We start from the raw sequence: 23890 nt of genomic DNA, 5'->3' as shown, positions 1-23890 counted from the left end.
GACTTCCTAAAGAGGCCAATGTTATGGGGATGCAGGAGCCCCTCAGGAGCCTCTGCTGGGACCCTTCCAGCTCGGTCAGAACACACTGATGCTGATTGCAGCTATGTGCAACCAAGCATCCTGCGGGAATGCAGGAGCAAACCTCCATGAGATGCTCAAGGGACCCGAGCCATATTCCTCACCTTGTGCTGGCCACAACAGCAGAAGCTGTCAGACAGGACGGATCTTAGCACCCATCAGGACACCATTCTACAGTTATATGTGTTAGACATAGCGAAGAAGCTCTTCCCTGTGAGGGTGCTGAGGCGCTGGCACAGGGTGCCCAGAGAAGCTGTGGCTGCCCCATCCCTGGCAGTGTTCAAGGCCAGGTTGGACACAGGGGCTTGGAGCAAGCTGCTCTAGTGGAAGGTGTCCCTGCCCGTGGCAGGGGTTGGAGCTGGAGGAGCTTTAAGGTCCCTTCCAACACAAACCACTCTCTGATTCCCCTCGCCCAACCTTTCCCTCTAACCTAGTTCATGCCAGGAATAAGAATCTCCCTGGGCAGCTCCCAGACTGCTGCACACATTTGCATAGAGTTGGAAGAACGGGAGCACGGAGCAGGCAGAGCAAACGCTGCATGGCCATTACCAGCCAAATTAAAGCTGTAGTGTGCTCCCCAGCCAGGCCCAGAGCACCTCTGCTCTCGCCCAGGTCTCACCTGCCCTGCAGCTGCCAGAGCCGAGGCGAGAAGCACCACTACAAATAACAGCTTTCCTTGAATCTAAATTCTCCCTCCACCCAGCAACAGCAAAAGGAGGAGAATATTAACTCCTGCTGGTTTGCCCTGAGGTGCCTTCAGAGCAGTTTTGTACAGAGATGATCAGAACAAGCAGTGATTAAAAACCACAGCCCCACATCCACTGCAAACCCTTGCCTTTCGATCTACAGCAGCAATAACATCACCTTCCTCCCTTAACCCGCTCCATGGGTGGGGATAGGGAGCTGCTGGCCCACATCAGCTCCCTGCAAGGGAGAACATGCAGAATACAAGGAGATTTGGGACACCATTCCCAAGGAAGTGTCCACAGAGTTGCGGACCAAGCATCCACGGACAAATTTGCATCATTCCTGCTGGAGAGAGGCTCTGGAGGCCCAGGTGTACTAAAATACCAGTTTCATATCCCAAACCAGCCGAGAAGCCTGCAAATCAGCAGGGAACATGGGTTTAGGGAGGACATACAGCCAGGAGATGCCAAAGGACTTGATGGTTTTAAAGGTCTTTTCCAACCTAGCTGATTCTATGAAAGGGAAGGCTCTCACAAGGCTCAGCTTTTCCTCAGCATCCACTACAACCCCCCAGTATCTCACCCCAGCCGGGAGGAGTGCTGCAAACAGGATTTTCTCCTCCTGTTTTGCCTTTAAGAGGCTCATTGCAACACGCTGTAAAACCCCTCATCAGCAAGGAGGGAAAAGGTTTTACAACAGTCTTTAAAGCAAGCCCAGGCAGCGGAGAAAACCTCCCCCAGCATGCACAGCTTTGGCCAGCGCACACACTCGGAGGGACAGGAAGAGAAGCATTCCCACACCTCCAGCCCATGCAGCATTCTGCCCACATCCCAGCTCTGGTCCCACACACTGGGCCATGGCGTGGTAAGGAACAGCTTGTCAGCCTAGGAGCAACGGCGGTTGCGACAAAAGCAGAATCACGTCGGGTACAAGGAGCAGCATCTCTTGCAAACCACTGCTCCAGCAAGACCCCGCGCTGGCTACGAGCAGCCCCTACAGGCAGCGGCCCCAACCTCCCTCCAGTAGCACTGGAGAATGGATTTCCTCCTCCGAGGCAGCAGGAGGCAAGGAGCATGGTGAGGGCAACTGCGCTGCTGGCCTGGGAGAGTGAAGGAAGGAGGAAGCCGGTGCTGGACGGGATAAGATGCAATGCAATGGAGTTCGTGTCTTCCAGAAGCTCCGGTTTCTGGAGTTGTGTTAAAAGGCAAGGCTGGTGCTATATCATTAAATATACTTCTAGCCCCTCTGATCATGCTCAGACAAAATAAAGCCAGGCTGATGTGGCTGCTGATCCAGGACAAGGCACAAAACTGCAGCAACAACAGTAAGAACGACCATAAAACTCCATTACCTTTCTGATATTCAATCAATAACGAAGGCATTATTATCCAGGATCCATGAAACAGGCTGGCAACACCACATCCCATTCCTAGTGGCCTTAGGAATCATCTCAATGGGGCTAAGGGAAGGAGGCAAAGCTAAAGCTCAGGGCAGAGCATGAGAAGGCTTGGAGCCTCCAATGCCAGAGTAAATGGATGCAAAAGCTGGTGTGCTTTCAGGGTGCCCCTTCTCCATCCCAGGGTGCCCACAGCAATTCCCATACTCAAATGTGACAAAATAACCTCCCTCACACACGTTATCCCCTTCATACTCGAGGACCCCAGCCTGGCAGGCACCTCAGCCCTGTGGTCACCCCACATCCTGCATCCCCTGTGCACCAGGATGTTCTTAATGAGAACACGTAACGGCTGCTTCTGATTTTACAGTTTGTTTATAGCATACATTTGAGGAGCTACACAGGGTGGGAAAATACATCCCATAAACAAACTGCTAAACAAAACAGGCTAAGTGTGTACCACTCCAAACAAAAATAGACTCCAGCTAACCTCCGCTTTTCAAGCATATGCCTCTGATGACAGCTTCGTTTAGTGCCCCTTATCCCACTTCCAGTCTTGATTTTAAGGCTCTGCCAGCATCGATGGCAGCTTCCAACACCTCCCACTGCTCCCACAGCTCCAGGTAAGCCAAGAGCAGATGAAAATAAACCCAGTTGGAGCTGGACACCACCAGGAATGACCAAGGCAAAGGGCTGCATCGCCCTGCTGAGCTCCCAGCATCAGCCCAGATGCTGCAGGACATGGACACGATGGGGACAGAAAGGGCCATGGGGTGACAACAGACTTGCCCCCATGCCCATCAGCTGAACTCTGCCACCCTGCTGATGCTCAGGAGCCATTTCCCAAGCACTCTAACTTTATCATCCCTATTCCTGGGGCTGCACAGGGGGAACATTCCCCTGCAAATGCTTCTTCTGCCAAAGAGCCAAAGCTGTTGAAGCTGCGTGAAAGTAATTCCCTCCCACTGCCCCAGGAAGAATATTTCTTTGCATAACAGCTACATGGTTTTCCTTTTCCTCCTGAGAAACTCAGGCTTAGAAGAAAACACCTGGCACAGCCCTAGTCCAGGATCAGGCTTCATAAAGTCCCCCCTGCAAGGGGAAGCAGGGGGGAGACACACATGCTACCGCAGAGATTAGACTGCAGCCTTTCCTGATAACATTCAGTCACCCTGGCAGGCTGCAGCACACAGAGTTTGTAAAGCTCCTTGGGAATCCTTCAAGATGAAAGGTACAGTATGATACGGATGTATTATATCCATGGGCTTTGTTACAGCACACATTTCCTCGCATGGTTTTATTGCTAGAACACAAAGTTCAGCTGAAGCCCAGGGGCTCTTCAGGTGACGAATGCAGCCCTGCAGCCCTCCTCCTGCTCCGCAGGGGATGAAAAATGCTGAAGCCCCAACGTGAATGTGGTAGAGGAGCAGGCAGCGCCCTTCCAGCAACAGCAGGAAAGGACCTGTCTGCACAGATAAAGCTAATGTCATCACTGCTCAATGGGCTTTCGCCATATCTCACTCCCAAAGACACCCATCAGGTCCCCAAAATGCCACTGCTACGATCAGCTCTCCTCTGCAGCATCCCTCCTCTCCAGCCAGACCTATAGCCCAGCCTCCAGTCCCAAAGGCCATCCATCCCCATAGAGGCCATGAGTTAAGCCTACCTTAAGTGGTACCCACTGCCAGCATCCCCTGCAAGACCCCAAGCTGCCCACCCTGAGCACCTCCTCCAGACAGAAGATGATAGGAGGTGTTTGCCACATTCAGCGGGTGGCCCTGGGGCTGGAGGATCCCAGACCACACCAGAGCCTGGAGCAGCAACAGCCCCAGCCTGGTGTGGATGACACAGAAGAGAGGAAGGGGAAGGTGCATCCACCTTTTGGACCACCTTCCCTACATCTCACTCTTCTTGGGCACCTCGCTCTGTCCAGATTTCCTCAGAACATCAGAGACAGAGGAACAAGGATGCCAACAAGACTCAGAGAGGCCTGAAAAGAATCCCCTGGGCATGTCACAGGGCAGGAAAAGAGTTTAAACCCCTCTAACTTAAACAGATGAGAGATACAAAGGACAAGAAAGAAGTGTGATGGGGGTTGAAGGGAAAGGGACATCTCAGGATGTCCTAACAAGCCCCAAAGCTCTCCAGGGCCACCTCCAATGCTGAACCCACCACAGAGGTGACTGCTCAGAGGCAACAAGCCAAGGTGAGGGGGTTTTCCACCTCCCTCCAACCACACAGAGCAGCCTGTGCAAGGCAGTGCTGAGTAACTGAGACCAAGGTGGGAACAACTGGGAGCATCTGGAGCCCTTTCACCTAGGGAAGCCCATCTGAGTGGGAAACTGCCCCAGAGAGCAGATCTCACTCAGTGCATGAGTGTTGGTTAGGCCAGGGCCATCAAATTCTACCCCAGCTCCCATCAGAGCAGCAGAAGCAATAGCAAGACGGCACGTGTGAGCAGAGGTAGAGGCTTTTCAGCCTCACACAGAGACCTGGTGCTCCGTGGTAGAACAGCATCAGGTCCTGGGCTGCAGAGAACATGCTCTGTTCCAGCCCTGCTCCAGCACACAAATTGCCCTCCTGTGTTTGCCATCCTGCTGACACAGGAGCATCGAGAAGCTGATGCTACTGAGCACTTGGCTAGAGGCAAAAGAAAATCATTTCCTATGCTGTTGCCAACTCCTATTTGCTGTCACTTGATCCCATATTTTAGGGATGTGCTGCACTCCCTGGAACGCCAATTGCTGGAAAACCAGAAAGAGCAGCAAGGGAAGGCTATGGGCTGTGAACAGCCTTGGGACAGACACAGCCGCGACTGCGGCAGCCGCAGGCACACTGCAATGCCAGCTCTGTTACGTGAGTGCTTGGGGTGGCCAGGGAGCCCAGGGCATGCAGGGATCCAGCACAGGAAAAGCCACCCTATTGCCCTATGGAGAGATGGAAGGGAGGGAAAAAGGAAAAAGAACCAAAGCCCCAGAGATATGGGCAAAGCTGAGTTATGGTGAGGATGCTCATGGCCAGCAGCAGGGCTGAGAGCAAACCTGGGGCTCCTGCACCCCGTTACGCAGTTGCAGGGTTATGGGCTTCACAGCCCCAGTTAATCCATAAGGTCTTCACAGCCAGGGCCCCTGCATCAGTATATCTGATCAGACCTGGAGGATGAAAGGTACCAAACAACCAGCCCATCCCCAAAGGCAGCTGGAGCCTGGCATCCCTTCTGTCACTGAAGGATGGGCAAGTGCAGCCACGCAATTTCTGCCTTGCAATTGCTGTCTCACTCCCGTGCCCTGGAAGAGCAGATGATGGTGTGTGCGAGGTGCTAGGCCCAGCGGGTCCCCTCTCCAGCACAGCAGCTCTCCTCTGCCTGCAGAGAGATGCACCACTAACCTTCACCAGCTCACCTCCCTGCCTGCGCCCTGCCCCTCGCTTCCCCTCTTCACAGGATCACTCCCATGCATATGCCTGGGAGCAACACCACCAGCTCAGTAATCTCCCTAAATACAGCAGTTACCAGGTGACTGGGGAAAAATCCCTTTTACTGCTGATGCTGCTAATGGAAAATTTCTCCCCTTTTGCTGCTGCTTTCAAACCCAGTTGTGGTTTCATCCAGACTTTGTCTTGCCCGGAGCAGGGAGAGGTAAAAGCACAAAGGGAGAGTGCAAGACCAGTGGGGAACAGATAATGAGAAACAGAGGGGAACTCTGGTACTTCTGTCTTCCTCTTTGTCCACAGTGGCTCCAAGTCTTATCTGCCTCATCTTCTCTTAGGCAGTCACAACCCAGCCCCCTGCAAGGAATCCCTCCTTCCTCCCTGGACCACAGTGGGATGAGCAGGCTGGATGCATTCAAAAGCAGCGCTTCTCGCATGGCGCACAGGGAAGATGCCCAAAGGGATCAATGGGTCAAAATCATTTACTCTGTGATTATTTTTCCCCAGGAGACAACCAGAAAGCCTCACCCAGTCAGTGCAATGCGGCAGCGATCACTGCTGATCCCCTCCACATGCCATTCTGCATCTTCAATACCATTAAGTGTCTCCATACTGTCTGGACACTAGAAACCTTAACTGCATTAGCGGAGACCCAAGCAGCAGCACAAGCATTCAATTCTTTTAAGTGGCACCATTTCTTAAGCTGGTTGTGCACAAGAATCATTTCTGCTCCATTCTGTCACCCACCCCACACATAGTGACGGGGCAAGACTGGGATGACTGGCTGAGGCTCATCATTCCTTATTTCAGATGGTTACAACTGGAGGAGGACACTCCTGACACGCAGACGATGAAAGGCTTCAATCAAGGCATTTCTATTTTCTTCCCTTCTCCTTCCACTCTCCAACCACGCTCTGTAAGGCATTTTGGTGTGAAGGTAGGTGTTTCTCAAGCCACCTGCAACTGCTAACATATGTGTCGAGGTAGTGCAAGATCTATACCTCGTTGTTCCCACAAGTGGCACCAATCCATTTGCTTCCTGTCCCACACCTGAACTCTTGTTACACCAGGAAAGCCCAAGGGCTCAGCCCCATTTCACAGCCAGCCAACCCCACACATCAGCAAGGCAGCACAAAGGCTCATCCATCACACTGCTGGGTTCACATTTTAAGGACTTGGGAAGGAAAAGGCAGCATGCTTTGGAGGTGATGTCCATGTGCATGGTGGCACTCGGTCACTCGCCTCCCTATGCAAGCGCAAGCTCCTCACTTCATTATGGAGAAAAGCACGTTTTTTGTCCCAGCAGAAGGGCAATGAGAGTCCCTGACACAGCAACACCATGGAAAATCCACTGCCATCACACAGGAGGAAACGGGGAACAGAGGGATCCCCAGCTGCAGCCTCCTACCGCTACTCCAGCCTGACAGTTCAGCTGCAGTAACGGGCTCCTCTCTCTATAGTTAATCTTCTGTTGCCACTAGCTGGTCAACACGGGTACTCATGGAAAGCAGCAGCTCCCCGCGTGCAGCCTGCCACTCACTCAGATTCCCAGCTTTAACTGGGATTTTCACCCCAGGAAACGCCAAAGACAAAGCAAAATCCCTGCAAATCCATACCCTGCTGTGCTGGACAAGCCGCGTTCAACCTTGTCTTTGAGGAGGGAAATGGTCACCTGAGGATTGACCCATTTTCATGGGCATTTTGTGCCTACAGCTCTCTCCTACAGAGCTCACCTCTCCTGCAACAACAGCAGGACCCACATCACCGGCACATCCTCACCCCAAGCTGGGCTCTCCTTCCTTCCCTTCCCAACTACAAGAACCCAACAGCCTGGAATACACAAGCCATCACATAGCTTCAAAGACGGAGGGGAGGAAACTACTACCAGAAGGCTTTCCCTCTTTCTACACCCTCCTCTGGGCCCTGGCCCAGACCCCACAGCCATGAGCAGATATGGATGGACATGAAGGGGAAGGGAAGCAGCCCCTGCTATCAGGGCTACATCTCCCCCCAGTCGCTATCCCAAGGAGGATCTCATCTTCACTGTACCACCTTGTTGAGGTTTTTGGTCTCTCTCTGCTTGCCTGGTGGGAGATGTAACTCTTTCCCCTTTGGAATACCTTGGAAACAACCAGAAAAAGAAAAATAATAATAACCCAACACCTGATTGATTGACTAAACCTCTGGCTGCATCAGCCCTTCAAATCTAGCAGGAGGCAGTTAATAGAAAAGGGAGATGTTGAAACCAAACTCTGCTCATTGGCTTCTCTCTGCAGAAACACCCCAGTTTTCAGATGTCATGCCCTGATGAGGGGAGTCTCAAACCAGCCACGCTCCCTCTCCACTACCCACATGATGCTGCTCCACACCTCATGGACCACCTCCAACCAGAGGAGGATGCTTCTGAATAGCGGCATTAAAAGCATCACGCGCACCCAGGTGACCCCTCTGCCTCTCCACCCCACAGGGTGGCAGAACCCTGCTCGAGTGCTTTCAGACAACACAGTAAACTCAATCCACAGGGAACTAAGGGCTTCCTCTTGTTTAAATGCCCTAAAGAGGGGGAGAAGTTCAGGTTACAAGATGGCTTTGGGAAAAGTTAAGAAAGATAAAAGTGGCAGCGAACTGCAGAGGAGCTGTGTGGCTTCGGGAGGTGGGGGTTAACCATCATCAGGGGCCACGCTGGGACACCAGTAATGAAGATGCACAAGCCCCTTTACTGACAACCACCGAAACAAAGCACCTGGTAGCACTGCAGCTGCCTGTCACACAGCATCCATTAAAGCCATTTATGAGAAGTGTGTAGTAAACTGTTCTTATGCAAGCTACTACCGGGTAAGAGCAGTGGTGAAAATTCGTCTGCCTCTTTCCCTCTCTCTCCTCTATATATATCTGCTCACACATAGACAGAGCTCATCTAAATTAGCTCGGAAGCTAACTGCTTCATTCCCTGAATTGCACTTAAGGCAGGCTACGCTGCTGGTGGAGCAGCTATTGTACAGAACACATGGCTGCTGACTAAATCAAGATACATACCTTAGAGAGACCTCATTGTACAAGAATAAAGTCAATGATAGGCTGCACCATTTGCCAGCGTAACACTAGAAGAATTAGAGGAGGGGAAAAAAAAAAGGCCACAAAGCATCAGTTGCATCCAAGGTTAAGGAAAGGGCAGGATGCTTTTTCAGGAAAGGGGATGCAGAGCGATTCATAACACACCAGTGGCAAACTTACATTTGTCATTTCCTGCCACCACTGTGTTGTGCTGGGTGATTTTATAGCAAGGGAACTGGGGGTAGGGGGAGAAACATCCTTCTTGCCTCCAACGCAAGGGAGCAAAAATAAACCCAGGCGTAGGAAACAGAGAAACACCCCAGTGAAGAAGGCACGGGGAGCAAACCCGCGCTGCCCCGAGCCGCGTAAGCAGCAGGTCCCTGCATCCGGGAAGGATGCAACAAGGAAACAAAGTTTTCCACCTCTGTTAGGGGAGGATGAAGCCATTCCCTCCTGGGCCCCCCGTCCGCTTGCAGGAGGCTGTGTGCAGGGGGTGTGCAGGCAGGGAGGGCTCCCGGCAGAGCAGATGCTGCTGGTGGAGCATCTCCAGGCTCCCACCACCCCCTAGTGGGCTCCCGCACGCTTTCCACATGCATCCCGCACGCATCCCACACGCTCGCCAGGACCCACGGCTCACAAGGGTGAGCAAAGGGATGCTGCTCCAAGTGTGCCATGGGGCCAGGGGCTGGCTGCTTTCGGCTGTCCTAGTGTTGCCTTTCTCCTTTCACCCCACTCACGCAGTGGCTCCTGCAGACCAGGTAGGGATGCAACCCTGGAAGCTCCCTGTGTGCTTACACTGAGGCGAATGGACTCATATTGCCAGGGTACAGAGAAAGTTGCTTCCTCCCTAGAGGAATCCTTTAAGAAGGACACAGGGCATGTGCATCAGCAACCGACTCAGAGCATCCAGCTTCCCAGCCTGCTTTAACCTGGTCTGTCCTTAACAAGAACCAGCAGCAGATGTGGCACTCAGGGACATGGTTCAGTGAAGGACTTGGCAGTGTTCGCTTTCCAGTTGGACTCGATGATCTTTTCCAACCTACACGATTTCATGACTCCAAGTTTCACACTGCTGCAGACACAGCTCTGGCACCTGCCAGCCTTTAGCTACAGATCCTTTGTGTTAAGGGAGGGATGAGATGCATGAGAACCACCCCAGCATCAGGGGATTTACTAAGCCAAGACTTGCTGAGCAGGCCCAGAACTATAGAGCACCTGGCTTAAACACAGCTCATTGCTTAAACCACCTCATCACCACCCAGCAAGGCAAGGCTTTATTTTGTGCTTCCTGGCCTGGAAAGACTTCTGAGCCCTGCAGAATAGGGTGGTCTCGATTTATTCTCAACTTATTTCACTTCAGAGTCTACTTCATCAGCACCAGCTCTGCCTCCTTTATGCTTTTCTTTCTAAAGTCCCTCCAAGATGCCATCCAGGGCAGCTGTAGGAGCTCCTCCTACCCCATCCTCACCCCCCGCCCCCAAGAGGCCAGAACAGGGTCTGTGCTGGCAGCAAGAGCCTGCACTCGCAGACATTTAGGAGCCCTCAAGACATTGCAATCAGCAGGACATCAGCTCTTCCTAAACTCAGGCCCTGACAGACACTGAACAGTCAGCAACACACGTAAACACATATAAGCATCAGTAATCAGGTAACAATGGAAGATTCCGACAAAGAGAAGCCCCTGCTTAAAACAAACCCTGCCACAAGTCACTCCAAAGACATTCAGCCTCCCACATGTAAAGTGATTTTCACCTCCCAGAGCCCCATTACAAGGTGGCAGCAGCCCTCGGGCTCCCAACTGCTGCTGAACTTAGAAAGGATGCAGGGGTTAGAAACCGCTACAGCAAACTCCAGCCTTCCTCCTGCCTTCGAAAGCAGCAATCCTCCAAAGCACTCACCCAGAAAAGAGTTAACAGCGAGGCAGCCTCAGTTGCCACACCAGGAGATGGGAAGAAATGCAACAGATTTGAAATATCAGAGCATCCACAGCAATTCATGAGCTAGACCTTGGGGAAGGACAAGTGTTGTAGCTTCTCTGGAAGCAACGTGCTGATTAATTTCAGGACTGTGATGAAGCCATCCCACCATGGGCAAAGCTTCCATTTATCTTCCAATCTGCCTGATGCCTGTGGGCTCAGGGAAACAGGAGGGGACGTTTGGGGTCTTTTCGTCATGAAAGGGCAGCAAAAAAGCCACAGTTTGGCACAAGACATGCTGCATATTCAAGAGTATGCACACAACCAATATGCCAGGCAAGCAAAAGGGAATATTTTAGACCAAGACGCGGTCCTTTTACTGGCAGTCACTCACAGAAGTAGGATTTGCTACAGAAGCTTATGTCTCTGATCTATCAAGACTGATTTCTCTCCTCCAACTCGAGCTGTTAATCACACGCAGAGGGGTTCCTTTGCCTTCTGCACGCCATTCACACCCTGTCCCTGAAGAAACCCTACCCTCATCTGAAAACTCAACTCCTTGAACCATGAAACTTCCTGTTACTTTTAATCACTGGAAAGTAAAAGTCATCCCTACTGCACCAAACCTGATGCTTCACTTTTGCCTTAGAATTGACTGGTTTGTATGGGGTTTTTGCAGTTGACCAACCATGTCTAAAGAAGCCACACTGCAAAGCCAGAACCCAAGGAGCACCATCAACTTATGTATTATAGGTGCTTGATACAAGAAAGCTTCACAGAGGGTAAAACAACAGGACTGGGAGGCACTAAGTCATTTCCCTGCCCTGGCACATTGCACCCAGTGTAAAGCTGTTACCCCCGCAAGGTATGGGAAGGGAGCAGGGGCACACCTCAACACACAGATGCACGCAGGGTGATGCCCTGGAAAGCACAACCCTGAGGTGTCCAGCAGTATCTGAGACCCAAACTTAAGCAGGTATCCCAGTTATCCCTGCTTCAGACACCACAAAGCAAGGAAGCGCGGATAGACAAAACCTTCGGTGACCTGGCAGAGTAAACACCACCCTGTCCACACAGCACTCCGCACCGTTCCCTCGGAGGGTCCCCAGCCTGATTCAGGTTTGGAAAAGGCTGAAAGTGGCACGCAGCAGCTCGGGCACAAGGTCGAGACACCAGGATCCGACGTCAAGATGAAAGTACGACACCAGAATTATTCCTAGTCCCATCCCCCTCGCCACAAAAGCTGAAATAGGAGGAAAGTCTGCAGGCGTTCGCTACAGACCCAGGCGCTGGAGTTGTGCGTGAAGCAAGAGCCAGCTCCGAGAACCGAGACGAAAGCGTTTATAAAATTAGGCTCTGGCTGATAAAAACCAGCCTCTGCCGTCCTCCCAAGCTCGGGGTACCTCCTGCAGAGCTACGCGTCCAAGTTGGAGCCCCAGAGGCAGCACCCATCACTTTACACCCTGAGCGAGATGCTTGACTCCCAGGGCTCTCGGGAGGCAGCAGCCCTCAGGCCCTGCTAAAAAATCCCTCCCCAGCAGGAAATAAACCCCAAACCAACCCGGGTGCAGCAAGGGCAGGGTTACAGAGCTCCAAACCCCCAGCAGGCTGCCGGCGGTGAGGGGATGGGGAACAGAAACCCCACTGTACAGCTCGGAGCCGGCTGCCCGCCCGGGGATGCTCCGTTACCGGTGACGGTGCGGGATGGGGGGGGGACCATCGGGATAGGGACACACTGTTGGGACGGTGCGGGACTTGGGTGCCTACCGAGGGTGAAGAAGGGCAGCTCGGTGTTGTCCAGGTCATCCTGCACAGCGACGCGGCCGGGCAGCTCGCTGCGGACGAAGAGCAGCAGGCGGGAATCGGCGGCGGCAGCAGCAGCGGCGGCGGCAGCGGGCGGCGGGGCCCCGCTCCAGCTGATATCGTTCTCACGGAGCACCGGCAGCGTGGACACCGTGACCGTCTTCACACGGCAGGGACCGGGGGGCTCCCGCGACGACGCTGCCGCCGCCGCCGCTCCGGGCCCGCCGCGCATCAGCACCGGCAGCAGCAGCAGCAGCAGTACCAGCGGTGCGGCGGCGAGGCGGTGCGGGGCGGCCATGCCGGGCCGGAGCCAGGCGCTAGAGCCGCGGCGAGGGGAGGCGAGCGGAGCCGGGCGCACTGAGCCGCCCCAGCCCGCCGCCGCCGCCGCCGCCCGGCTCCGCTCCGCCTCCCGCTCCGCCCCGCCGCCGCTCCCCGGACGCGGACCCGGCGCCGCTGAGCCCCGCGGTGCCCCCCGTGCCTCTTCCCTCCTTCGCTGCTCAGCGAATCCAGCCTTTTCCCTGCCTATCCCACCGCCAGGCACCCGCGGGCTGACCCTCGCAGGCAGCACTGTGAGGTGCCTCCTCTAAGCTTTAACTAGTTACTGCCCTTTCCCAAGGGAATAGGCACCTCCCGAGCGCAGGGCGCTAGGAGATGGTTTACAGCCACAAGCCTGGAGCACACAAGGTGGTGGCTTACAGCAACGAGTATTTTGACCTCGTCTTCAAGAGAAAGTGGTTGAACGGGAGCTAGAGGGGTAAATGAGGCTGAGATCTGATCAAGTTCCTATATCCATCCATCCCCCAGTGTCACTGAAGTTGGTGCTTAAAGACAAACCAGGCGAGCTCCACCACCCTGATTTTAGCTCAGGCTCTGCCTTAAGCCACCACAGAGCCAAATGGCCCTTCTAAGCTGGAATGATGAGGATTCTTTAGGAGGCAAACCCAGTCCCTGCAGGCTACACGGACACGGTCAACCTAAGCCCCACAAGACCATGCCTGCAGCTGGGCATGACTAACAGTGAGGAGGCAGCCTACGGTAGTTATGAGTCAACGACTCAAAACAACAGTTTCCTATTGCCTGCTGAACTACCTGGTTTCATTTGTAGAGGTACATGTGAAAGAAGATGTCAAAACCCAAACAATGAACGCTCAACGCTCAGGCTTGTGTTATTGCCACAAGCTAATTAGGAGCCATTCATCACACGCCTATTGAGGCAAAACAGCTTTGAGATACACAGGTTATCAAACGATAAAACCACAGCAAGGGCAGAATGACAAAGAAGGTGAAATGCAGCAAACACCCTGAGCTGCGCTTCCAGCGTCAGTCCCGGCTCCAGCTCACAGCCTTGACAAGAGTTAACACCCTGGTGCAGGAGTGTTGGTGCCTGCTTCCAGCTGGGAATATGGACAAAGTGCCCCCACCAGCAAAGAGGCAACGAGTTATAAAACATCTAACGTGGGGCCCAAGCTCTGCCTAACTGGGAGGGAAGATGTTTCCAGGCATGTTGGAAATAGAAAAATCAAACAGAAATGCAGTCTAAGTGTCAGCTGTTGGATGGGAAAACTAATAGCAGAAAAAGTGGGAAAGGATGGATTTTAGACTTAGCAGCTGTCAGTACAGGCACTGATTTCCACGCATTATCAGCACATGTGCTGATTTCCTTTCCCTAGTTTCAGAACTTCATCTAGGCAAAAGATGAGACGCTGGCACAGGGTGCCCGAAGAAGCTGTGGCTGCCCCATCCCTGGCAGTGTTCAAGGCCAGGTTGGACACAGGGGCTTGGAGCAAGCTGCTCTAGTGGAAGGTGTCCCTGCCCATGGCAGGGGTTGGAACTGGATGAGCTTTAAGGTCCCTTCCAGCCAAAACCAGGCTGGGAGTCTATGGAAAAAGCAAGGCAGCTCTGCTGCATAGATATGCAGAATGACACACTAGAAGGCAGTGTGCCTGAAAAGTACATTTTTTATGGCTTTTTTTAGAACAGGAAATCCCAAAAAAGAAAAATACCTATTTCTCTGTAAAGCCCCATCCCGATTACTCAGACCTCCCTGTAGCCACTCTACTGCAGTGCTCTGCATGTGCCTGTACATGGAGACTTTTTTGATGTCAAGTATCAGAGGATTCTTGCAAGGGGCTATCCTAGGATGGGAATAGGATCCAGAGATACCTACTGCTGTCACAGTGTGCTTTGAGTTGTGGGGGGGTTCTTCATAGACGGGTTTGTTTTGGGAGAGACATGAAAGCCTAAGAGCTCATCTCAACCTCCCCTCTGGCAGATTAAAGCCGTTCCCCTTGTCCCGTCCCTACAGGCTCTTGTCCAAAGCCCCTCTCCAGGTTTCTTTGTCAACCCTCTTTAGGTTCTTCTGTCGTTTTTTCCATGGATCCACCTAAATTGGAGGGGAGGGCACACCCTTTAAGCATACCCAGAGTTTCTCTGATCTACCATATGCCATCAAGCAAAGAGAAATGCTTTTCAGGGTTTAGAGCTGGAAAGCAACCATCAGGAGACACGTTCAAATGCCTGCTTTGCTGCTGACTGACTCTGGGCAAGTCCTGAGCCATCAGAAGGCAGAGCTGGGAGGGATCTGGAGGGCTTGGCTTGTCTGTGCCCCTGCCCAAAGATCTGAGCAGCTCCACATGCACCATTCAATCCTGTTTTGCCTTGCTGTCTGTATTCATCAAGCACTGCTCACAGCTACCCTCAGAGAAGCACGCTGAGATTTCTGCAAGCCCTCCGGTACATGCATGGACACAATAATAAAGAAGCATGTTCAGCAAACCCCTCCCTTTAAATAGGTACATTGGGCTTCAATTTACCTTGGATTGTTCCCAGTGTAAATACACATCTTTGTTCACGTATTTTTGGAAGAAAAGGATTCAACTTGCTTTCTAGTTCCAAAGAATGGAGCTAAACAAAACCTCACTGTTGGAAAACCACCAGTGGTGTTTCTAAAGGGAAATAAGTTTTAGTCCTGATTTAAAACTAAGGTAAGAGGTTTTTACTACCACCATTCCCCCCTCCCAGAGCAGCATTCAACAGAGAAATAAATAGCACAAACAAGGTCAAACACATCACATTGAGAAAGTTCCACTTGCTAGCAAAATATTCTAGGAAGACTTAGAGAAACACACTTAAACTTGCTAATTTCAGGATGCTTTAAGTCCATACAAACTGTGGATTTTCAAGCCAATGCATCGTTCATAACCCAGATGTGTATTTGTAAATAAGGCCCATTTTTAACATCCTTTTCTTGTGCTTCACAGATCCAGCCTTCCCTCAGCTGACTGCCACACCATTGATTTCAATAGCACTGGGGCTGGGAAACCAGCAAAAACTGCTGCTCCCAGCAAGAGCTCTGGGACCAAAATGGAAATCATCTTACAAGTGCAAATGCATTGCACTGACAAGACCCATCTGGGTAGGGTGTGATGGGGGGATCTGACAGGTTGTCAGGAGACACCAGCTCTATTATCACCTCAGCTGCTCACTGACTGTGCTGCTCAGGGGGCAAATCCCCTGGGCACTCCTGAGGTTTGTGCCCTTTTACATGCAGAAAGTCAAAATCATTTGTTACCATAGTAAAGATACAGAAATTGGTTCTGTAAGTCCCAAATGTGGGGGGTTCAGTACAAAAAGCACATTCTCAGCGTGAGCTGAGAGTTTCTCCACTATGGAGCAGCAATAGCATGGCTGTTATCAAGTAGAGCAAGCCTCTAGAAGCAGAGCATATGCTGTATCATGTGAACTGTGACTACACTGAACTATGCCTACCTTATGTCTGCACCTGCCTACGTCCATCCCTAACATTCACCCGAGTGGATTCTTCCCATCAAGAACTTTGAGCCGCTCTTCAATTTATTTCTTATTCCCAAAGCAGAGCAGCTCAGCTCCAGGGTCATTTTCTTCTGTACAACAATAGCCCAAGCAGGATTCAGGCCAACCCATGATTCTGGGTCTCTGGAGAACTTTCTGCAGCTGTTTTGCTGGGAAAAAATGCTTAAAATATCTATACTATCTAAGTTTAAATAGGATAGAGGGGAGAAAAAAAGTCATTCTCTTTTAAAGGGTCACAGATGAAGCATTCTTCGACTTTCAATCCTGCAAGCTGGGTTTCTGGACACCCAGAACTAATGCATCTTTTATCGGCTGGCACAGAGGAGGAGGAGGTTATTGCAAAGATATCAATAGCAGCTTTCTGAAGTGGTTTTCAATTGGGCCTATTACCAGAGAGATGTACATTCAGCAGCCATCATTAAAATGCACTATGTATTTACAACATAGAGAACAATTTATGCCTGTAATGCATATTGCAAACCCTAGCAAGCAGAGGAGAAAGCCATACAGCCATAGTACAATCAGAGGGTTATATTTCACCCTGCAAAAGTCACATCAGCATCAATAACTCACTAAAGAAGTGAAAAAGGGGGTGTGAGGGGGTTATATTCTGAAGGAAACACCACAAACGCATTTTGTTTCTAAGCCGTGGTGTACAAAAGCTGGTCCACAGCCACATGGAATCCGACCATGGTCGATGACCACATTGCTCAGGCTGTGCTTCTGTCAGCTCTCACCAGCAAAGCGAGACAGGCTGGGTCAGCAATTCAGAGACACGTCCTGGGAGAGGAAGCGAGGGGCTGCACAAAGTGCCCTTTGCAATTCAGTAGGTGACATTCTTACTTCCAGGTTAATAGCGAGCCAACAGACCCCTCGCTGTGCTCAGAGCCGCAGGAGATGTTGTCTTCCTGACAGGGCATCAAACTAGGAGCTTCCTGACCACTTCCACATAAGCACCCTGAGGGGACACTCTGCTAGCTTTGACTTTCCTGCCTTTGCAGCCTGGAGCAGCTGAATTCCCTCCTCCCTTTCTTAAACACAAATAGTTAGTTCCTACCTTTTTACCTGTGCACTGGAAAACAGCCCCTGGGCTCAGCTGGGAAGGGCCTGAGCAGTAACAGGGAGCTACATAATTTGTACAGGTGGGAAAGGCTGTTGAGCGCTTTGAGTGGAAGTATGGACTAAATGGTTCCATTACGAGTAACAGCCCTGACTTACCCAGGTGGGAAGGTGCCCATCACCATGGCGTCAGGGCATGTTTTAGTTTTCCACCTCTGGATGGTACCATCCTGAACTACCTTTTGCTATCTAAGGTCAGGTTGGACTTGGAGCATCCTGCTCTAGCAGGTGTCACTGCCCATGGCAGGGGGTTGGAACTCGATGAGCCTTAAGGACCCTTCCAACCCAAACAGTTACAGGATTCTATAACTCACCCTGGAGCACACCAGGGGTTTAACCAGATCTTACTTGTGCATGGTATCAGCAACATGCTAGGCACATTCCTGACCAAAGCCATGCTGAAAAGGAACCTTGTACATCCTAAGGCAAGCCCTTGCTTGGGCAGCCGGAGCCAGGCACTTGCTTTGCTATCCAGGGACAACTGGCAAGCAGCCTGTTGCCTGATCCAAAGTGCGGGAAATGCGGCTGTCCCTTCGCCTCCTTCAGCTCCATGCAGCCACTCCATCACTGCCTGCCCTTCAACACTCTTTCATGAGCAATAACAGCCTCCAGCGTGGCTCCTCTCCTTCCCAAGATGAAAGAAACTTTAAATGCATGTAACTCCTGCACTCTACTTAATTAATCAGTTTTTGCATTACAAGTGAAACTTCTTTGATGCATGAAATATTAAGGAGAAGTGAAGGGAGGGGAAGGAGAGAGGAAAGTGAGGGGGGGAGGTATTGGCTTTCACTGCCTAGGAGATGGATGGGCTAAGGGACCCAGAGGCTAAACTGCAGACAGTGCATTTACAGCAGGACAGCCTGCCCAGACAGACAGATACCAGCCAAGGAGCCTCCCTGCACTTCTTGCCTCTCAAGCAGATGGTTTGTACTCCCCGTTCAAGCCCCACATGCTCAGCGAGGTTTGCTCACAAAGGGGATGGGGCCTGATTAAACTTTCATGACAAATAATCTCTGGTTGATTCATTGTTTTTTATCTCGTGATGGCTGCAAGAAAGCGAAGCAAAAAATGAGTCTTTGGTGAAAAGGAACAGCTCCGTTCTGGAAAAGCCAGACGGGCTTTTAGGCAGATGAGGCTCTCCCAAAGGATGTGTGAGTAGTTATTCGTGTTACGGGCTTGCAAGTGCCATTTCCACACCAAACTATGAAGGAGAGAAAGCAGAAATCCACACTCACACGCACATCAGCATGGGTATTACAGCAGCCCTCAGTAGTGCACAGCAAGAACTCGGTGCCACAGTACCGCATGTGTACAACATCAGAGAACTGCTCTGCTTTAAAACCCAAACCACCACACTTGATCAAAGTCATCTGTCAGCTCTGCCCAAGAGCCCAAAGCAGAACCCAGAGCCTCTTTGCTTCCCACCCTGCTCTTCCTCAGCTGACTCATTCAAGAGCTGGGCTGGCTTCTGAAAGAGCATCTCTCAGACCAGACCTGCTCATACAGAACCACCAGCCCCTCCAGAGCATCCCGATGGGCTCAGCTGCAGCATAGCCCAAGCCAAGCAGCCAGGTAACAGGTTCTTCCTAAACAAATGGTGCTGGTGTAGCCTGCATTAGCTGTATAAAGGGTAATAAATGAGTAAATGGGTTAATTATATCCACCACAGAATTTAATTAGGACCATCTCTGTTCACTCTGCTCCAGCCAGAATCTCAATTATAAATCTTTATTTTCAAGGTTTTTTCAGCTTGGACATAAAAATTTGCTCTGGGCTTAAACAAGACACATGCAAGGGCTCCTGCTCAGGGACTGCTCCAGTTTTTGTAACCCATCTGTCTTACAAAGGTCAGGTTGGGGGACCAGATGGCTCGAGGGGAAGGTAATGAAGGTGCAGGGCTTCTCTGAAAGAGGTGGCTGGCTCCCATTGTAGGCAGCTTAACAGAGCCGAGGCATTATTAAAGGCTGCTGGGTGAAACCATGCTCCCCTCTCAGCAGTCCCTGGCAGGCAGGAGCCCTCATGGGGGCCCCGGCTAATTGGCATCCTCACTTCCCATCAGCAGATACTAAGGACTAGGGAGAGGGGTCCCCAGAGTCGTGTACCCCCCCCAGGGCAGGGCCAGGCAGGGGAGGCTCCCACACCTGCATCCTGCACTGGGAATGTGCTCCAGGGCTCTCAGGTGCGTGCTGGCTGCTTCCCACCCCACCACCGGCAGCATCACCCAGCTCTCCTCCTCCTTCTCCAAGCCCTGCTCCCAAGGGGAGGAGGCGAGCTGGTTGACCTGGAGAAGCTGGAAAAACACAAGGCAAATTAGGAAGTATGTCCCTCTTGAAACGGTTATGCTTTTTGAAGGTAATTTGGGACCTGCCTCCTGCTTTCTGGAGTTGACAGTATTGAAACCCAGTACTTCTGTCTCCTTAAATGCACTCTGAAATATTCTGATCAGTTTAAAATGTCAATAGTATTACAGGAAAAAAAAAAAACCCACGCAGAAAACATGTTTACCAGCAGCATCCACAGTCTCAGGTCACATCCCCATTCAGTCTGAGGTATGTCACTTAATTAGTTGATTTGCTTTTTCCTGTCCTTATGCCAAACCCCCAGTGAAAACAGTGACTGCCAAATGGGACCACGTCTCAACCCCACTCCTTGCCCTGCCACTGGAGACTGTCACCATGCAGTCCGCCTGCATAAGAACAGGTCTATAGCTTCAGCATATATATGTGTAGATAGATCTTTAGGGGCACTGCAGATGCCTGTTTATTTTGTACAAGCTTTGGCCACCCTGGCATATCCGTTTTGCAGAGATTTTTTTCCAGTCACCCTCCCAACAGCATTCTTCTGCACATTCTACGTGTCCTAAATACATACTCGCTTGGTAAACGGGAACAAATCTATTGGGTAAGTCAGACTCCGGTACTGCTGAATACATATTTAACCAGCAGATCACAACAGTTTATTGTCTGCTTGGTGCACCACAGAATTTAACCCTTAAGAAGGCATTGACATGCATCAGGCGGCCAAGTTACTGCTCAGAAGGCAATGATAGATCACATGAATTACCAGTAATAAAGAAAGAGATATATGGGATGGATTAATCAGATCATAAATTTCCAAAATCTATGGCAGTCCATAAATCAAATTTGGCTTTATGTTTCTGGCTCTTATTCAGTGTGTAATATGAAGTAGAGATGACCTACGCATAGGTTTTTCAGTGGCCAGTTGGAAACCCTTAGTTTAATAATCAAAGCAAGCAAATACCTTTCTAGAAAGATCCTGTTCATGCATTTAAGCACTTGCATCCACAGGTATGAACATGTATGCACTTTTTGGAAGACAAAAGGTATGTTCCATACCAAGGGTTAAACCAGGTCTAGAACAGACACAATCAGACCAGGCTATAGATGGCACAGCTTGGATCAGCTTTAACTTCATGAGGCAGAGACAACTCTTTCCTAAGCACAGATAACTTTCCCAGTGTTGTGGTTTAAGCCCAGCCATAACTCAGAACCACGCAGTCGCTCTCTCACTCCCCCCCTTTCCAGAGGGATGGGGAGGAGAATTGAAAGAATGTAACTCCCACAGGTTGAGATAGGAGCAGTCCAGTAACTAAGGTAGAACACAAACCACTGCTGCTACCACCAATGATAATAATAAGGGAAATAACAAGAGAAGAGAATACAACTGCTCACCACCCACAGATTGATACCCAGCCCGACCAAGTAGTGATCTGTCCCTTCTGGGTAACTGCCCCCAGTTTCTATCCTGGGCATGATGTGCTCTGGTATGGAATACCTCTTTGGCTAGCTTGGCTCAGGTGTCCTGTCTCTGCTTCCTCCCCGCTTCCCCTCCTCCCTGGCAGAGCATGAGACTCACAAAGTTCTTGGTCAGGGTAAACATTACTGAGCAACAACTAAAAACAGCGGAGTTATCAGCACTGTTCCCAGGCTGAGAGTCAAAAACACAGCACTGCACCACTACTGAGAAGGAGAAAAATGACTGCTACTGCTGAACCCAGGACACCTAACCAGGCCTATCAGCCATCCTTGTTTCTTCAGGTGTTTGCCTCATTTGTGTGCAAAGCACAGGAAGCCCTAGGATAGAACATCCTTGTTCTAAGCCCCATCACTGCAGAGGTTCAGCTGGGTCTCAAAGAGGTCACACTCCATCCAGGCTGAGTCAAAAGAAACAACTAAGAGGAGCAGAAAGCATCTTGTGCCCTATCCTTATTTCTATTGACAACTATCACTTGGAATCATTCCTTTACACCTAAACCATCACCCACCACAGACTGGCCACCATTTTTAGCCCACTTAGAGGCACAAATCCCCATCCCCTGCACCTATTAGCCTTCTGCTGGTTTCACTTGTAGGGAGGTAACCTCTGATAAGACTTCCTCCATCCCTAACAGTCACAGGAGCCCTGCCTAACACCAGCTCTTGCCTCGGGGTCTTTGCTGCCCCAGTCAAAACTGGATTCACCAGCTTGCTATCAGACCTTTGAACACCCCAAATGTTTCAGTGTGAGGTCTGAACAAAACAAGAGTGACAACATGCTCAAAGCGAGCTGCTCCACAGCCCAAACATCACAATGTATTTACCAGAGGGAGCAGCAGGCTTTAGGAGTTGGATTTCTTTTTGACCATCCACACAAGAGACATGAAACAAGGAGGTTCAACACCAGGAATAAGCACCTATAAATAAACCTGACTATTTAAACCCGCCAAAGCCAGGACACTTGTAATGAAATCTCCCACTCTCCTCCAACACCAGCACAGCAGCGCTGCTGATCTTGTTTACAGCCGCAGAGGACCACAGAGCATCCTCCCTTACACTGAACCACACTGTGTTAAACTCCAATTAACAAAGTCATTCCTTGACTAAGAAAATGCAGATGTGGATTGTTCTTTTTCCCCCTCCTTCTCCTTTCCTTAAGGAAAGTGAAGGCATTCACTGAAAAAAGCTCATCTGCTTAAAAACTCTTAAGTGGGTGAAAGATGAAAGACCTGAGACGCTCTTTATCTAAAGGCAGGCAGAGGGGCTGGAGCAGAGAATGTGAAGGCTGCATGTCTGGCAGCGGATGCCCTCTGTTGGCACCTCTTAGGAATATGATACACAATATAATAGATGAGCTGGTAGCTGAAATCTGTGCATTTCACCCACTGTTTGTCCTGCACTGCACAGAACAGCCCTTAGTGCTGGGTATCATCTGTGAGCACACAGTAAACAGCAGCTCCTGCTCCACTTAACCCACTTGCACAGGCACAAGCAATGTCCCTGCATGCCAAAGAGGATGTTTGCACACCCTGCGCAGTGCAGTGCAAGCAGTGCAGAGCAGGGAGATGCAGTGTTCCTACCTTGCTCCTGCTCTGGTTGAGAGCTGTAGGTGGATGCTGGTGGCTGTTAGCAGGGTACATGTGGTCCTCGGTGGGTGCGGGGGCTCTGTGGTGCTGGAGCAGCAGCTCTCTGCAAGGATCAGCGCTGGCAGCAGCTCCAGGAAGAGCATCTGAGTCGCAGACAAGCAAAGGGAGCACAAGGGGAGAGAAAAGCAGTGATGAACAAGCAGAGTCTTGCAGCAAGCAAACACTGAGTTTGCAGACAATGAGTTTCTCCTCTAACCCCCTTCAAGCACACACGTATAAAACCCCCAAGCATACAGCATTCACCTTCCACAGCTCTTTCTGCTGCCACACAGGCCAATAGGTTGAGAAGCTGCTCTCCTGTGATGGAGCTTTCTCCTGCCCCATGCACCCCAGAAAGCAAGGTGAGATGGTGCCTTCTGGTAGACCTCATGGCCTAAGAAGGATGAGCACAGCAAAAGGGTCATGATCAGATGGATGGCTCTCAGGGAGGGCTCACAGCACTAGGATAAACCTCCTTAATGCATCTGGATGGTACCATGAAGGGCACATCCCTCCATGGAGAAAGGCTGGACATGAAATTGGTTTTGAGGACTCAGTTCCAGTGTGCAGTATTGATCTACAAGGAAGAGCCTACCTGGAGCTCCCTGCCCTAACTCAGCCCCACCTCATGGCTGCAGGGCTGCTGACTTTGCCTTGTTTCTGCCTCTCTGCCCAACCCAGCCATCTCGGGTGCTCTGGTCAACAACCAGCAATGCAAGTGGCACTTCTGAACCTAATATCGAGGTGCCACAAAGCCTGCTTCTCCCTCAGGACCCAAAGCTGAGGAGCTGCTATAGCCCCCATCCCACCCTACCTTAGCAGGGCAGTGAGTCCAACTGCTGGCAGCTCATAGCATCAGGGATGTTTGTAGAGATAAAGCAAGTCCAACATCATCCATCCAGGAAGCCAGTTGGTAGGCAAGACACAAGAGAAGCAACATGGCCATGAGAAACCCAGAGACAGCCCCACACACAGTCCAAAAGAAGATGAAGTACTGAGTCTGGGGCTTAAATACAGCCTATGGTGGCTAAGGCAGGTGGGGCTGGTTAGAGCTCATTAGAGCCCATTAGTGCTCCCAGCCTGACCCCAGGTTGAAGGCACACACATGCATCTCGTTGTCCATAATTCAGTCTCTAGTGAAGAAGGAGCTCAATTATCCCCAAGGATCCATCATTC

The 23890-nt window shown here is 51.1% G+C and overlaps 1 protein-coding gene across 4 annotated transcripts in view; it reads right to left on the bottom strand.

Annotated features, from left to right (window-relative positions):
* ASTN2 (astrotactin 2) overlaps positions 1-23631 on the bottom strand; it is a 344763-nt gene extending 321132 nt beyond the window's left edge. For 3 of the 4 annotated variants that reach the window (XM_062640262.1, XM_062640269.1, XM_062640267.1), the window contains exon 1: positions 12328-12676. In XM_062640262.1, coding sequence (XP_062496246.1) covers positions 12328-12661 — 334 coding nt within the window. In that variant the 5' untranslated portion in view covers positions 12662-12676. Of the gene's footprint in view, positions 1-12327; positions 12677-22669; positions 22819-23528 lie in introns of those variants that run through there. The other variant, XM_062640264.1, reaches the window with a different exon arrangement.
* Positions 23632-23890: the final 259 nt, after the last annotated feature.

The sequence above is a fragment of the Pezoporus occidentalis genome, unplaced genomic scaffold, assembly GCF_034315485.1.
Source record: "Pezoporus occidentalis ecotype Australia unplaced genomic scaffold, CSIRO_AGI_Poc_V1 ctg64, whole genome shotgun sequence".
Taxonomy (NCBI): domain Eukaryota; kingdom Metazoa; phylum Chordata; class Aves; order Psittaciformes; family Psittacidae; genus Pezoporus; species Pezoporus occidentalis.
The sequence above is the reverse complement of the archived record's forward strand: the minus strand, read 5'-3'. Positions and strand labels throughout refer to the sequence as shown.